Source organism: Salvelinus namaycush, chromosome 20 (assembly GCF_016432855.1).
Source record: "Salvelinus namaycush isolate Seneca chromosome 20, SaNama_1.0, whole genome shotgun sequence".
In the NCBI taxonomy this organism is placed as follows: domain Eukaryota; kingdom Metazoa; phylum Chordata; class Actinopteri; order Salmoniformes; family Salmonidae; genus Salvelinus; species Salvelinus namaycush.
The window spans coordinates 31,918,436-31,932,491 of NC_052326.1; the positions used below are offsets into that span (position 1 = coordinate 31,918,436).

The 14,056-nt window shown below is 43.2% G+C and overlaps 1 protein-coding gene across 3 annotated transcripts in view; it reads right to left on the reverse strand.

Annotated features, from left to right (window-relative positions):
* LOC120065253 (nck-associated protein 5-like) overlaps nucleotides 1-14,056 on the reverse strand; it is a 148,273-nt gene that overhangs the window by 21,028 nt on the left and 113,189 nt on the right. For all 3 annotated transcript variants that reach the window (XM_039016085.1, XM_039016084.1, XM_039016083.1), the window contains 4 exons: nucleotides 10,910-11,044; nucleotides 1,187-1,255; nucleotides 964-1,002; nucleotides 691-810 (listed from right to left, as the gene is read on the reverse strand). In XM_039016085.1, the coding sequence (XP_038872013.1) occupies nucleotides 691-810; nucleotides 964-1,002; nucleotides 1,187-1,255; nucleotides 10,910-11,038 (357 nt within the window). In that variant the 5' untranslated portion in view covers nucleotides 11,039-11,044. The remainder of the gene's footprint in view (nucleotides 1-690; nucleotides 811-963; nucleotides 1,003-1,186; nucleotides 1,256-10,909; nucleotides 11,045-14,056) is intronic.

Genomic DNA, 14,056 nt, shown 5'->3' on the forward strand with positions numbered 1-14,056 from the left:
TGCCAGAGGTCCGGACAACAGGCCTTCCAATTTGACACACTGAACTCTGAGATGTAGTTGGTGAACCAGGCGAGGCAGTCATTTGAGAAACCAAGGCTGTTGAGTCTGCCGATAAGAATGTGGTGATTGACAGAGTCGAAAGCCTTGGCCAGGTAGATGAATACAGCTGCACACTATTGTCTCTTATCAATGGCGGTTATGATATTGATTAGGACCTTGAGCATGGCTGAGGTGCACCCATGACCAGCTCGGAAACTCGATTGCGTAGCGGAGAAGGTACGGTGGGATTCGAAATGGTCGGTGATCTGTTTGTTAACTTGGCTTTCGAAAACCTTAGAAAGGCAGGGTAGGATAGATATAGGTCTGTAGCAGTTTGGGTCTAGAGTGTCTCCCCCTTTGAAGAGGGGGATGACCGCGGCAGCTTTCCAATCTTTGGGGATCTCAGACGATACGAAAGAGATAGGCTAGTAATAGGGGTTGCAACAATTTCGGCGGATAATTAACTCATGCCTAATTATCCTTTATCTTGTCAAATTCATTACAGTTTTGCAAAAACTAAGTAACTGAAACAAAATGAAAAGCAACTTGTTCATTTATGCGTAATTTCTAAATCTTCACAGAGGAATCAATTTCATGAACACACACACACACACACACACACACACACAGAACACATCACACATTCTGTACCTGTTGCAGATGGCTGGCCTGGGGGTGTCGTTTCTGGGCAAAGAGCTCAGTCAGGGTTTTGTTCTGTCTCTCCAGGTCAAACACACGCATCTTCAGCTTAATACACTCCTCCCGCAGGTCCTAGAACAAACACACACACACAAAACAAATCAACAAACATTTACACACGCACGAACACACACACTAAACTTGTTGTGTAAAATAACTGCTCATTAACTTGTTAGACTTTTGAGTCTGAATGTCATCGATTCGTCTTCATGAACTATGTCTTACCTTTTGATTCAGAAGGGCCTGTACCACGTGGTTGGCCACCTGAAAAAGATAGAATTAAAGGTTCATCTTTACTACAGTCTTTGGTCACAAATGGAGAATGATTTTGGAGTCTTAAGAGTAGTAAACTTAGCAGTGTATAAAAGCTGAGAACTTATGTAGTGGTTACAGAGACAGACAAAACAGTGTGGCACTGTCAGGACGACCTTTTCTATATGAAACTCACCTCATCCAGACACCTTTCATATGCTTCTCTCTGGCTTTCATTCGCAAGGGCCAGGGTGGAATTCTCAGCCTACAAAGGAGAGAGAAAGGACAGAGACATTAGAGAAAAGAGAGAGAGAGACCAATTACATACTTGATAATTACATATCAACCTCGGGAGATTCATCCCCACCCGTCTCATATGATCACAGTGCATTTCAATGTCTACACATAGAAGAGCAAGCTTCTTTGTGGCCCGAGAATGAACAAATCAGTTGATTTCACAATCGTCCCCATGGAGAATTTGACAATGCGAAAGAATAAACGAAAGAGCAAAAGATTAGGTAGATCTCCAAAGGGATTTGATACATCTGAACAAGGACCGTTTATAAAAAATATAGATATATATCCTTGCTGTAATAGGTGTAAACTGGTGAACTCATTAAAAAGAGAATCCTGCCAATGTCTTATTCGCTATGATCAAAGGCGGGAACGTGTCACCACGGCAACTATGAAATCAAAGGTATGATGGGGGACTGAAACAAAGGGGAGGAGAGATCGATTCTGAAAGAACGAAATAGGAGGGAAACAGAGACAAGACGGAGAGAGTTAGTAGAAGGAATGAGAAAGAACAACATGCTGATTGGAATAAATTGGGAGTGAGGCAATAGAGGGAGAGAAGGTGCGAAAGAACAAAACATGTCTTCATAGAAATAGAGGCACCTAAGCCACCAGTGATTGCACATCAAAACAGCAGTCACACATTTAACGCTCCCTCTACAGTGCGTCACAGAAGCTGTGATGGGCCCAAGTGTTCAATGATCAGGGAATGGTGGATGGTGAGGGGAAAAGGTGGACAGGAGACCAAATTATTTTGGCACTATCGATTCCCATCGCAACAGAGCAGAGAAAACTGAGTTTTCGATTTGCTTGTCTACGAGGTTTCGAAGTAGAATAGGAATCAAACAGTCTAGCTTGAGGCTCAATGACTGTCGCTTAGTCAGAAATCATTGCATTCTCCAGTGGAGGGTATGTGTGTGTGTGTAAGACAGAAAGAGGGAGAGTGTATGGGCAAGTCAAGCCAGTTCAGTTCAGATCAGTTGCAACATTGTTTCTAAGATTTTCAGTTTTGGACTGTGGATAGCCTACCTCCTAAAGAGATAAACATGCAGAGGTGGAAAAATTGTCATACTTAAGTAAAAGTAAAGATACCTCAAAGTATCTAGGCCAGGTGTCCCCAGTCCACCTGGCCTTGCTGCTGTTCCAGTTTCAACTGTTCTGCCTGCGGCTATGGAACCCTGACCTGTCCACCGGACGTGCTACCTGTCCCAGACCTGCTGTTTTCAACTCTCTAGAGACCGCAGGAGCGGTAGAGATACTCTTAATGATCGGCTATGAAAAGCCAACTGACATTTACTCCTGATTATTATTTGACCATGCTGGTCATTTATGAACATTTGAACATCTTGGCCATGTTCTGTTATAATCTCCACCCGGCACAGCCAGAAGAGGACTGGCCACCCCTCATAGCCTGGTTCCTCTCTAGGTTTCTTCCTAGGTTTTGGCCTTTCTAGGGAGTTTTTCCTAGACGCCGTGCTTCTACACCTGCATTGCTTGCTGTTTGGGGTTTTAGGCTGGGTTTCTGTACAGCACTTCGAGATATTAGCTGATGTACGAAGGGCTATATAAAATAAACTTGATTTGAAAGTACAAATGCAAGTCACCTAGTAAAATACTACTTGAGTAAAAGTCTAAAAGTAGTTGGTTTTAATTATACTTAATTATCAAAAGTAAAGTATAAATCATTTAAAATTCCTTATATTAAGAAAAACAGACGTCACAATTCTCTTTTTTATTTTATTTTAATTTACGGCTATCCAGGGGCATGCTCCAACACTGCAGATGTGATGGACACTTCTAATGCGATGTTTATACTAATATTTTATACTCATATCAACAGAACTGATATTTATGTTGTGGTTCAGTCTTGTGTTTCTTAATAATTTACAAATTAAGCATTTGTGTTTAGTGAGTCCGCCAGATCAGAGGCAGTAGGGATGACCAAGGAGGTTCTCTTGATAACAGCGTGAATTGGACCATTTTCCTGTCCTGCTAAGCATTTCGGTGTCAGGGAAAATGTATAGAGTACAAAGTACATCATTGTCTTTAGGAGTGAAGTAAAAGTTGTCAAAAATATAAAAATGTACAGATTCCCCGAAAACATACTTCAGTTGTACTTTAAAGTATTTTTATTTAAGTACTTTACACAGTAATTACAGCCTGATTCACACATCAATACGCAGCTGCGCTAAGGGTGAAGGTGTTTGAATACAGTAGGGACAGGGAGAGTGTGTGACATTTTGTGAAGGTTTCATCTTCGTAGAGTGTGTGTATGGAATTGACTTTGTGTGTGTGTTCATGTATGTGTGTGATCCTAATGTCACGTGTGAAACTCAATCTGTCACTCAACTATCCAATCTGAGAGCAATGCGTGTATTACGTTTCAATAGTGTCCTCTATACAAAGTGTGGGCTGGCAAAGGCAGAGGACCTTGGCCTGAATCTGCAACATAAGTGCTGTAAGGCCTCAGCCAAGGGAATTTAACCACAGTAACATTAAGAGCCCTCTCCATCACAGTGGCATGATTATAAACACTAAACATTTTTCAAACAGGTGCTCTGAGAAAAGTGTTTTAAAGCACTTTCTTTCCCACCTCTCATTCTGCCACTAGGGCTCAGGAGATGATGGCCGGGAGAGCTGGGAGACTAAAAGTTTTCACAACACCTGAAAAAGTGCCGCAAGGGTCCATTGTGCTGAGTTGGGAGATTTAACACAGGCTCTAATAGAAGAGCCTTTTAGATTGCTTTATAAAGCAAAGGCCTAAGAGAAGCTGCAGGTTACTCAGTCGCGTGACATCTGTAGTACATAATTTGAGCCGGATCCTGCCGGAACAGGATCCGGCACCTCAGTTTTGTTTTGGACTGTTTCATTCCGAAACCTATTTGGCTGGATCCGGTAGCTCTCGTGGCATGAAAAAGAATTGTCACTATTTGCAATGTAACAATTTGAATAAACGGGATCAAAGTTAATTCGAGTTGCCTCTTCGTTAATTCTATTCAGAGACCTACTAAATCAGCACCACCCTCTGAAGGTTCTGAGCCTGCCAGGGTTGGACTTACGAAGCCAAAGCCCCCTGATGGGTGAGCATAATATTTTGAAATAATTTCATACCCCTTTTTCTCCCCAATTTGGTTGTTACAGTCTTGTCCCATTGCTGCAACTCCCGTACGGACTCGGGAGAGTCAAAGGTTGCGAGCCATGCGTCTTCCGAAACACGACCCTGCCAAGCCACACTGCTTCTTGACACACTGCTCGCTTAACCCGAAAGCGAGCCGCAACAACGTGTCGGAGGAAACACCGTCCAACTGGCGACCGTGTCAGCGTGCATGCACCCGGCCAGCCACAGGAGTCGTTACAGCGCAATGGGACATGGACATCTCGACAAGCCAAATCCTCCCCTAACCCGGACGACACTGGGCCAATTGTGTGCCGCCTCATGGGTCTCCCGGTCGCAGCCGGCTGCGACACAGCCTGGGAATGAACCCAGATCTGTAGTGATGCCTCTAGCACTGCGATGCAGTGCCTTAGACCGCAGCGCCACTCGGGAGGCCCGGGTGAGCATAATATACAAGGAATTTCTCAAAGCTGCTAATGAGAACCTTGACAACCTTGTACATAGCTGGTGGGGATTCCGGTGGGGTGACCCCACCCAGGTAGTGGCAGTGCTGGCAACACTAGCTGCAGTAACCCATGGGGAGGGGGGGTCACACTCGGACAAATCAGAGAGGGGGCAAATTGTGGCCCTGGTGGCACCAAATAATAAAAGGTCTGACTGCAGAGATGCTTGGGAAAATGGTCACAACGGAGGACCAGCGTGTGTGTGTTTCAGGGGAAGGGGGTGTATCTGAGCTCCATCAGCTAGGACTTGACATTGGTTTATCAAATCTGTCCATTCTTGCTGAATTTTGCATTCCTTCTCAAACAGCTACAACTGTATATGCATTTGCACATCAAGTCCTTTCTTGAGTTGGGCTCAGGGATGGAACAACTGTTGAACATCTGAGCTTGTGGGGGAAGGGTGGGAAGTGTGTGTGTGTGTGTGTGTCCCATATCTGTTGCTATGGGGTAATTATGTTAGGGACAATATAGGATGATATATATATATATATATACACACAGTGGGGAGAACAAGTATTTGATACACTGCCAATTTTGCAGGTTTTCCTACTTAAAGCATGTGGAGGTCTGTAATTTTTATCATAGGTACACTTCAACTGTGAGAGACGGAATCTAAAACAGAAATCCAGAAAGTCACATTGTATGATTTTTAAGTAATTAATTTGCATTTTATTGCATGACATAAGTATTTGATACATCAGAAAAGCAGAACTTAATATTTGGTACAGAAACCTTTGTTTGCAATTACAGAGATCATATGTTTCCTGTAGTTCTTGACCAGGTTTGCACACACTGCAGCAGGGATTTTGGCCCACTCCCACTCCACTCCTCCATACAGACCTTCTCCAGATGCTTCTTACGGAGCCACTCCTTAGTTGCCCTGGCTGTGTGTTTCGGGTCATTGTCATGCTGGAAGACCCAGCCACGACCCATCTTCAATGCTCTTACTGAGGGAAGGAGGTTGTTGGCCAAGATCTCGCGATACATGGCCCCATCCATCCTCCCCTCAATATGGTGCAGTCGTCCTGTCCCCTTTGCAGAAAAGCATCCCCAAAGAATGATGTTTCCACCTCCATGCTTCACGGTTGGGATGGTGTTCTTGGGGTTGTACTCATCATTCTTCCTCCAAACACGGCGAGTGGCGTTTAGACCAAAAAGCTCTATTTTTGTCTCATCAGACCACATGACCTTCTCCCATTCCTCCTCTGGATCACCCAGATGGTCAGTGGCAAACTTCAGACGGGCCTGGACATGCGCTGGCTTGAGCAGGGGGACCTTGCGTGCGCTGCAGGATTTTAATCCATGACGGCATAGTGTGTTACTAATGGTTTTCTTTGAGACTGTGGTCCCAGCTCTCTTCAGGTCATTGACCAGGTCCTGCCGTGTAATTCTGGGCTGATCCCTCACCTTCCTCATGATCATTGATGCCCCACGAGGTGAGATCTTGCATGGAGCCCTAGACCGAGGGTGATTGACCGTCATCTTGAACTTCTTCCATTTTCTAATAATTGCACCAACAGTTGTTGCCTTCTCACCAAGCTGCTTGCCTATTGTCCTGTAGCCCATCCCAGCCTTGTGCAGGTCTACAATTTTAGCCCTGATGTCCTTACACAGCTCTCTGGTCTTGGCCATTGTGGAGAGGTTGGAGTCTGTTTGATTGAGTGTGTGGACAGGTGTCTTTTATACAGGTAACAAGTTCAAACAGGTGCAGTTAATACAGGTAATGAGTGGAAAACAGGAGGGCTTCTTAAAGAAAAACTAACAGGTCTGTGAGAGCCGGAATTCTTACTGGTTGGTAGGTGATCAAATACTTATGTCATGCAAATAAATGCAAATGAATTACTTAAAAATCATACAATGTGATTTTCTGGATTTTTGTTTTAGATTCCGTCTCTCACAGTTGAAGTGTACCTATGATAAAAATTAGACCTCTACATGCTTTGTAAGTAGGAAAACCTGCAAAATCGGCAGTGTATCAAATACTTGTTCTCCCCAATGTATGTATATGTATATATATATATACACTGCTCAAAAAAATAAAGGGAACACTTAAACAACACAATGTAACTCCAAGTCAATCACACTTCTGTGAAATCAAACTGTCCACTTAGGAAGCAACACTGATTGACAATAAATTTCACATGCTGTTGTGCAAATGGAATAGACAACAGGTGGAAATTATAGGCAATTAGCAAGACACCCCCAATAAAGGAGTGGTTCTGCAGGTGGTGACCACAGACCACTTCTCAGTTCCTATGCTTCCTGGCTGATGTTTTGGTCACTTTTGAATGCTGGCGGTGCTTTCACTCTAGTGGTAGCATGAGACGGAGTCTACAACCCACACAAGTGGCTCAGGTAGTGCAGCTCATCCAGGATGGCACATCAATGCGAGCTGTGGCAAGAAGGTTTGCTGTGTCTGTCAGCGTAGTGTCCAGAGCATGGAGGCGCTACCAGGAGACAGGCCAGTACATCAGGAGACGTGGAGGAGGCCGTAGGAGGGCAACAACCCAGCAGCAGGACCGCTACCTCCGCCTTTGTGCAAGGAGGAGCACTGCCAGAGCCCTGCAAAATGACCTCCAGCAGGCCACAAATGTGCATGTGTCTGCTCAAACGGTCAGAAACAGACTCCATGAGGGTGGTATGAGGGCCCGACGTCCACAGGTGGGGGTTGTGCTTACAGCCCAACACCGTGCAGGACGTTTGGCATTTGCCAGAGAACACCAAGATTGGCAAATTCGCCACTGGCGCCCTGTGCTCTTCACAGATGAAAGCAGGTTCACACTGAGCACATGTGACAGAGTCTGGAGACGCCGTGGAGAACGTTCTGCTGCCTGCAACATCCTCCAGCATGACCGGTTTGGCGGTGGGTCAGTCATGGTGTCGCACAGCCCTCCATGTGCTCGCCAGAGGTAGCCTGACTGCCATTAGGTACCGAGATGAGATCCTCAGACCCCTTGTGAGACCATATGCTGGTGCGGTTGGCCCTGGGTTCCTCCTAATGCAAGACAATGCTAGACCTCATGTGGCTGGAGTGTGTCAGCAGTTCCTGCAAGAGGAAGGCATTGATGCTATGGACTGGCCCGCCCGTTCCCCAGACCTGAATCCAATTGAGCACATCTGGGACATCATGTCTCGCTCCATCCACCAAAGCCACGTTGCACCACAGACTGTCCAGGAGTTGGCGGATGCTTTAGTCAAGGTCTGGGAGGAGATCCCTCAGGAGACCATCCGCCACCTCATCAGGAGCATGCCCAGGCGTTGTAGGGAGGTCATACAGGCACGTGGAGGCCACACACACTACTGAGCCTCATTTTGACTTGTTTTAAGGACATTACATCAAAGTTGGATCAGCCTGTAGTGTGGTTTTCCACTTTAATTTTGAGTGTGACTCCAAATCCAGACCTCCATGGGTTGATAAATTTGATTTCCATTGATCATTTTTGTGTGATTTTGTTGTCAGCACATTCAACTATGTAAAGAAAAAAGTATTTAATAAGAATATTTCATTCATTCAGATCTAGGATGTGTTATTTTAGTGTTCCCTTTATTTTTTTGAGCAGTTTAGTATAGTATAATATATATATATATATATATATATATATATATATATATATATATATATATATATATATATATATACACACACACACACACACATACCACCCTTTGCCTTGATAACAGCTTTGTACACTCTTGGCATTCTCTCAACCAGCTTCATGAGGTAACCACTTTTTGGGTTACTACATGATTCCATATGTGTTATTTCATAGTTTTGATGTCTTCACTATTATTCTACAATGTAGAAAATAGTAAAAATAAAGAAAAACCCTGGAATGAGTAGGTGTTTCCAAACTTTTGACTGGTACTGTATATATTTACCCCAAAATATATGGGGGATTGGAAATTATGCAGACAATTACATTGATGGAAGCTACTATCTATCTGAATACAAAATCTATCTGCAATATTACGCTTTTGTCAAGAGCGCATCAGCCATCACCAGCGAATGAGCTGCACATCATTGGGTGAGTCAGTGAAACTGGAAAACATTTTTAGGACTATAATTTCCTCCTCAGATTGTAGCCTACAATATGTGTCTCCACACAGCTAGGCCTAGGCCATTGATGGATTCAAGTCAAAGGTCGTTTTTATTGATCTCAGATTCTCAGTTTGTCAGTGTCAAAGTAGCCTGTCATTTCGATCACTTGTGCGGTATTATGGTGCTTTCAAGACAACTGGGAACTCTGAAAAAAACGAGGTTGAATCATGACGTCAGTGATCTTCAGGTCGGAAAGTCTGATCTCTAGAAAGAGGCCAAAGTTCCCCACTTGGAATTCCGAGTTGGATGACCATTAAAAAAACGAATTTTCCCAGTCAGAGCTAGTTCTCAATTTCCCAGTTGTCTTGAATGCACTGAAGTCGGCGATTTCCTCGTCATACGAAGTGGTCCCTAACTCGCCAAACATCCCTTCCAAAATACCCTAATCACCAGAAGAAACAAACATTTTTAATTAGTAAAATGTAATAAGGGATCCTTGACTGACAAAACCATTCAAATTCAATACCATTATTCAGCATATAAATGACATATTCACTTGCCATGATAGATTCTCAAAACCACTTCTTTCACAGAAGGAGGGAGACACCTGGTGGACTATGATACAGTCAGATGCATAGCCCTGAAATCATGGTCTGTATGTATCAAGTCTCAGAGAGTAGGAGTGCTGATCTAGGAGGTCCTCCCAGTCCATGTAATCTTATTCATTATGATCGAAAAGGCAAAACTGATCCTAAATCAGCACTCCTACACTGAGACACTTGATTCAGGTTCACATCTATCAAATTGGCATCAATTTTGAAATAGTGAAATACAAATACTAACATTAATAATAAAGTACTAGTGTTGAGATTAATAGTAAATAGTATAATGGCTGCTCCATCCCTAGGATGAATCAAATACTTTAATTATTTGATTGAGTTTGGTTGTTTGGACTGAAGCAGGTGATCGTTTTGACAGGTGCAGCTATCAGTCAAAACAACCAACTGCATCAATCAAATGTTGCAAACGGTTATTCGTTTTCATTGATTGCTTTGTCTGATGCAGCTCTCAGTCTCCAGGGTGTTTTCTCAACTGGATTTGCTCAACTCCTGCGTCCTCCGTCCTCTCTTGCCTCCTTTTGAAAAATATCAAAGGTAATCGAGGAGAGGCGGCAAGGAAGGAACATGGACGAAAATGAGACTCCTCCACTTGCAGATCATTCAAAAGTACTGGGTGCTGTAATATTGAGTGACTGTTTTAAGCATCGTTATTATTCTGGACCAATTCAGGACCAATCCAAGTTCACCAGACTGTATGCCAATGTGTTGAATGAATTTTCACTTCATTTTCACAATTTTCACATTTTCAGGCAAATTACTTTTACAGGGGTGGATCACAAAATAAATGTGTAAAGTGATAAAAACAAAAAGGAAGTTAGCTGTGCAAGACATTTTATAGATAAAACAATAAGTAGCATATTGTTTTTAAATGTATGCATGCTATTCTCCTCCGACAAAACAAAAGCTGATTCAAAGGGGGTATGGCAGATTTCAAAACTCTTCAGTGAAGGACTCCGGTAGGATGCACATGACTATCCTTGATGAAAAGTGGCCATCGAGGAGGGGAAGACACTCTTCCGTTCGCCTAATTTACACTCTCCTCGACCACTTATCGGTTTCTGGGTCACGAAGAAGATAGGATGGAAGACGGACTTTTGCCCAAATGAGAAAATGCGTGTACCCAGAGGGTCAACAGCTCCAGGGGTCAAGACTTGAGCTCTTTCTTAATTCATCCTCTTCTTGTCTCCTTCTCAAAACCCATTGAAGAAGGTCAGAGGGGAGGGACCTTGAACCTTCTCCTCCAATAACAGTTGAGAAGGAGGTGAGGAGACAGGGTGCAAGGAATCAAAGAAAGACAAAATGAGATATAGCCTAGACGAGCCCTAAATTCCCCCTCCCTGGGCCTCACCTCCAGCTCCTTGAGCCTCTCCTGGAGCTCCCTGCTGCTCTCTGGCTCTTCCAGGTAAGACTCCACATTGCCTTCATCTGACTCAAAGGCTTCATCACACTCCCTCAGCTCTGGCTCCTCAGACTCCATCACCACCTGCGGTGCAGAAAGGACGTTAGGGATACGGTTAGTGATGGGGTAGGGCAGTGGTTCCCAAACTTTTTATAGTCCCATACCCCTCCAAATATTCAACCTCCAGCTGCATAGCCCCTCTAGCACCAGGGTCAGCGCACTCTCAAATGTTGTTTTTTGCCATCATTGTAAGCCTGCCACACACAATCACACACTATATGATACATTTATTAAACATCAGTACGAGTGAGTTTGTCACAACCCAGCTCCTGGGAAGTGACAAAGAGCTCTTATAGGACCAGGGCACAAATAATAATATAATAATCAATACTTTTGCTCTTTATTTAACCATCTTACATATAAAACCTTATTTGTTCATCGAAAATGGTGAATACCTCACCACAGGTTAATGAGAAGGGTGTGCTTGAAAGGATGCACATAACTCTGCAATGTTGGGTTGTATTGGAGAGAGTATCAGTCTTCAATCATTTTCCACACACAGTCTGTGCCTGTATTTAGTTTTGCTAGTGAGGGCCGAGAATCCACTCACATAGGTACGTGGTTGCAAAAGACATCAGTGTCTTAACAGCACAATTTGCCAAGGCAGGATATTCTCTGAGCGCAGCCCAATCCAGAAATCTGGCAATGGCTTCTGATTAAATAAAATTTTCACAGAACCACTTGTTGCAATTTCAATGAGGCTCTCTTGTTCAGACATCAGTAAGAGGACTGGTGGCAGGGCATGAAAGGGATAACGAATCCAGTTGTTTGTGTCATCCGTTTCGGGAAAGTACCCGTGTAATTGCGCACCCAACTCACTCAGGTGCTTCGCTATATCACATTTAACATTGTCTGTAAGCATGAGTTAATTTGCACACAAAAATATAATTCAATGATGGAAAGACCTGTGTGTTGTCCAGACAGAGAAGAGCGCCAACTTCTTAATCATAGCCTCAATTTTGTCCAGCACATTGAATATAGTTATGGAGAGTCCCTGTAATCCTAGATTCAGAAAAAATATCAACCAGATAGGCCAGTCGTGTGAGAAACGGTCAGACAAGTGAAAATTATGGTCAGTAAAATAAACTTTAAGCCGTCTCCCAATTTTAAAAAAAACGTGTCAATGCTTTGCCTCTTGATAACCAGCACACTTCTGTATGTTGTAAAAGCGTTACATGGTCGCTGCCCATATCATTGCATAGTGCAGAAAATACATGAGAGTTCAGGGGCCTTGCTTTAACAAAGTGTCCAAAACGTCTTTCAAGCTGTCAGGCATTCCCTTGGCAGCAAGAGCTTCTCAGTAGATGCTGCAGTGTACCCAAGTTGCGTCAAGAGCAACTGCCTGCACTCGCGTTACCACTCCACTATGTCTCCCTGTCCTGGCTTTTGCGGCATCAGTACAGAACATGAGCAGCAGCTACGTTTGGCTTCATTCGGGGCCGTTAGTGGAATTCCCGCGAGAGAGTAACGGTTAATTTTATTTATTTAACCTTTATTTAACTAGGCAAGTCAGTTAAAATTAAAACTTCAGGCTAGGGTCCTTCTTTCTCAATTTCCACCTGACTGACGTGCCCAAAGCTAACTGCCTGTTGCTCAGGCCCTGAAGCCAGGATATGCATATAATTGGTACCATTGGAAATAAATAATTTTGAAGTTTGTAGAAATGTTAAAATAATGTAGGAGACTATAACACAATAGATATGGTAGGAGAAAATCCAAAGAAAAACCAACTAGAATCTTTTTTTTTGAGAGCCCATGCTCTTACAATGGAAGGTATAGGGAAATAATTAAATTTAGCTCCCAGTATGCAATTCCATTGGCTTCCACAGGGTGTCAGCACTCTCTGTTCAAGGTTTCAGGCTGGTTTCTTCCAAAACGAGTAAGAATAATTTGTTTTAGTACTGGGACACACTATTGGAAATTCGTGTTTGGGCGCCCGAGGAAGACAAGACGCACCTGCTAATATCGGTTTGCTATTGAACATACTTCTTTCCGTATTAAATATTATAGTTTGATTACATTTTAGGGTATCTGAGGAGTCAATAGAAACTTATTTTGACTTGTTTTAACAAAGTTTAGCGGTAGATTTTTGGATTCCTTTCTCTGCATGTTGAACGAGTGGATTATTCAAAATGATGGCACCAACTAAACTGACTTTTAGGGATATAAAGAAGGATTTTATCTAACAAAACGACACTACATGTTATAGCTGGGACCCTTTGGATGACAAATCAGAGTTAGATTTTCAAAAAGTAAGTGAATATTTAATCGCTATTTGTGAATTTATGAAACCTGTGCCGGTGGAAAAATATTTTGATGTGGGGCGCCGTCCTCAAACAATCTCATGGCATGCTTTCGCTGTAATGGCTACTGTAAATCGAACAGTTCAGTTAGATTAACAAGAATTTAAGCTTTCAACCGATATAAGACAATTGTATGTACCTACATGTTTAATATCCATAATTCTTATGATTATTTATTTGAATTGTGCGCCCTCCAGTTTCACCGGAAGTTGTCCCGCTAGTGGGACGCCTAGCCCTAAGAAGTTTTTTTAAGAACAAATTCTTATTCACAATGACGACCTAACAAAAGCCAAAAGACCTCCTGCGGGGACGGGGATTTACAAAATAAATAAATATAGGACAAAACACACATCACGACAAGAGAGAGAGACAACACTACATAAAGATTGACCTAAGACAACATAGCAAGGCAGCAACACATGACAACACAGCATGGTAGCAACACAACATGACAACAACATGGTAACCGGAACACAACATTGTACCATGTTTTGTGCCGCTACCAACATTATTGGGCACAGACAACAGCACAATGGGCATGAAGGTAGAGACATCAATACATCACACAAAGCAGCCACAACTGTCAGTAAGAGTGTCCATGATTGAGTCTTTGAATGAAGAGATTGAGATAAAACCATCCAGTTTGAGTGTTTGTTGCAGCTCGTTCCAGTCGCTAGCTGCAGCGAACTGAAAAGATGACCCCCCAGGGATGTGTGTGCTTTGGGGACCTTTA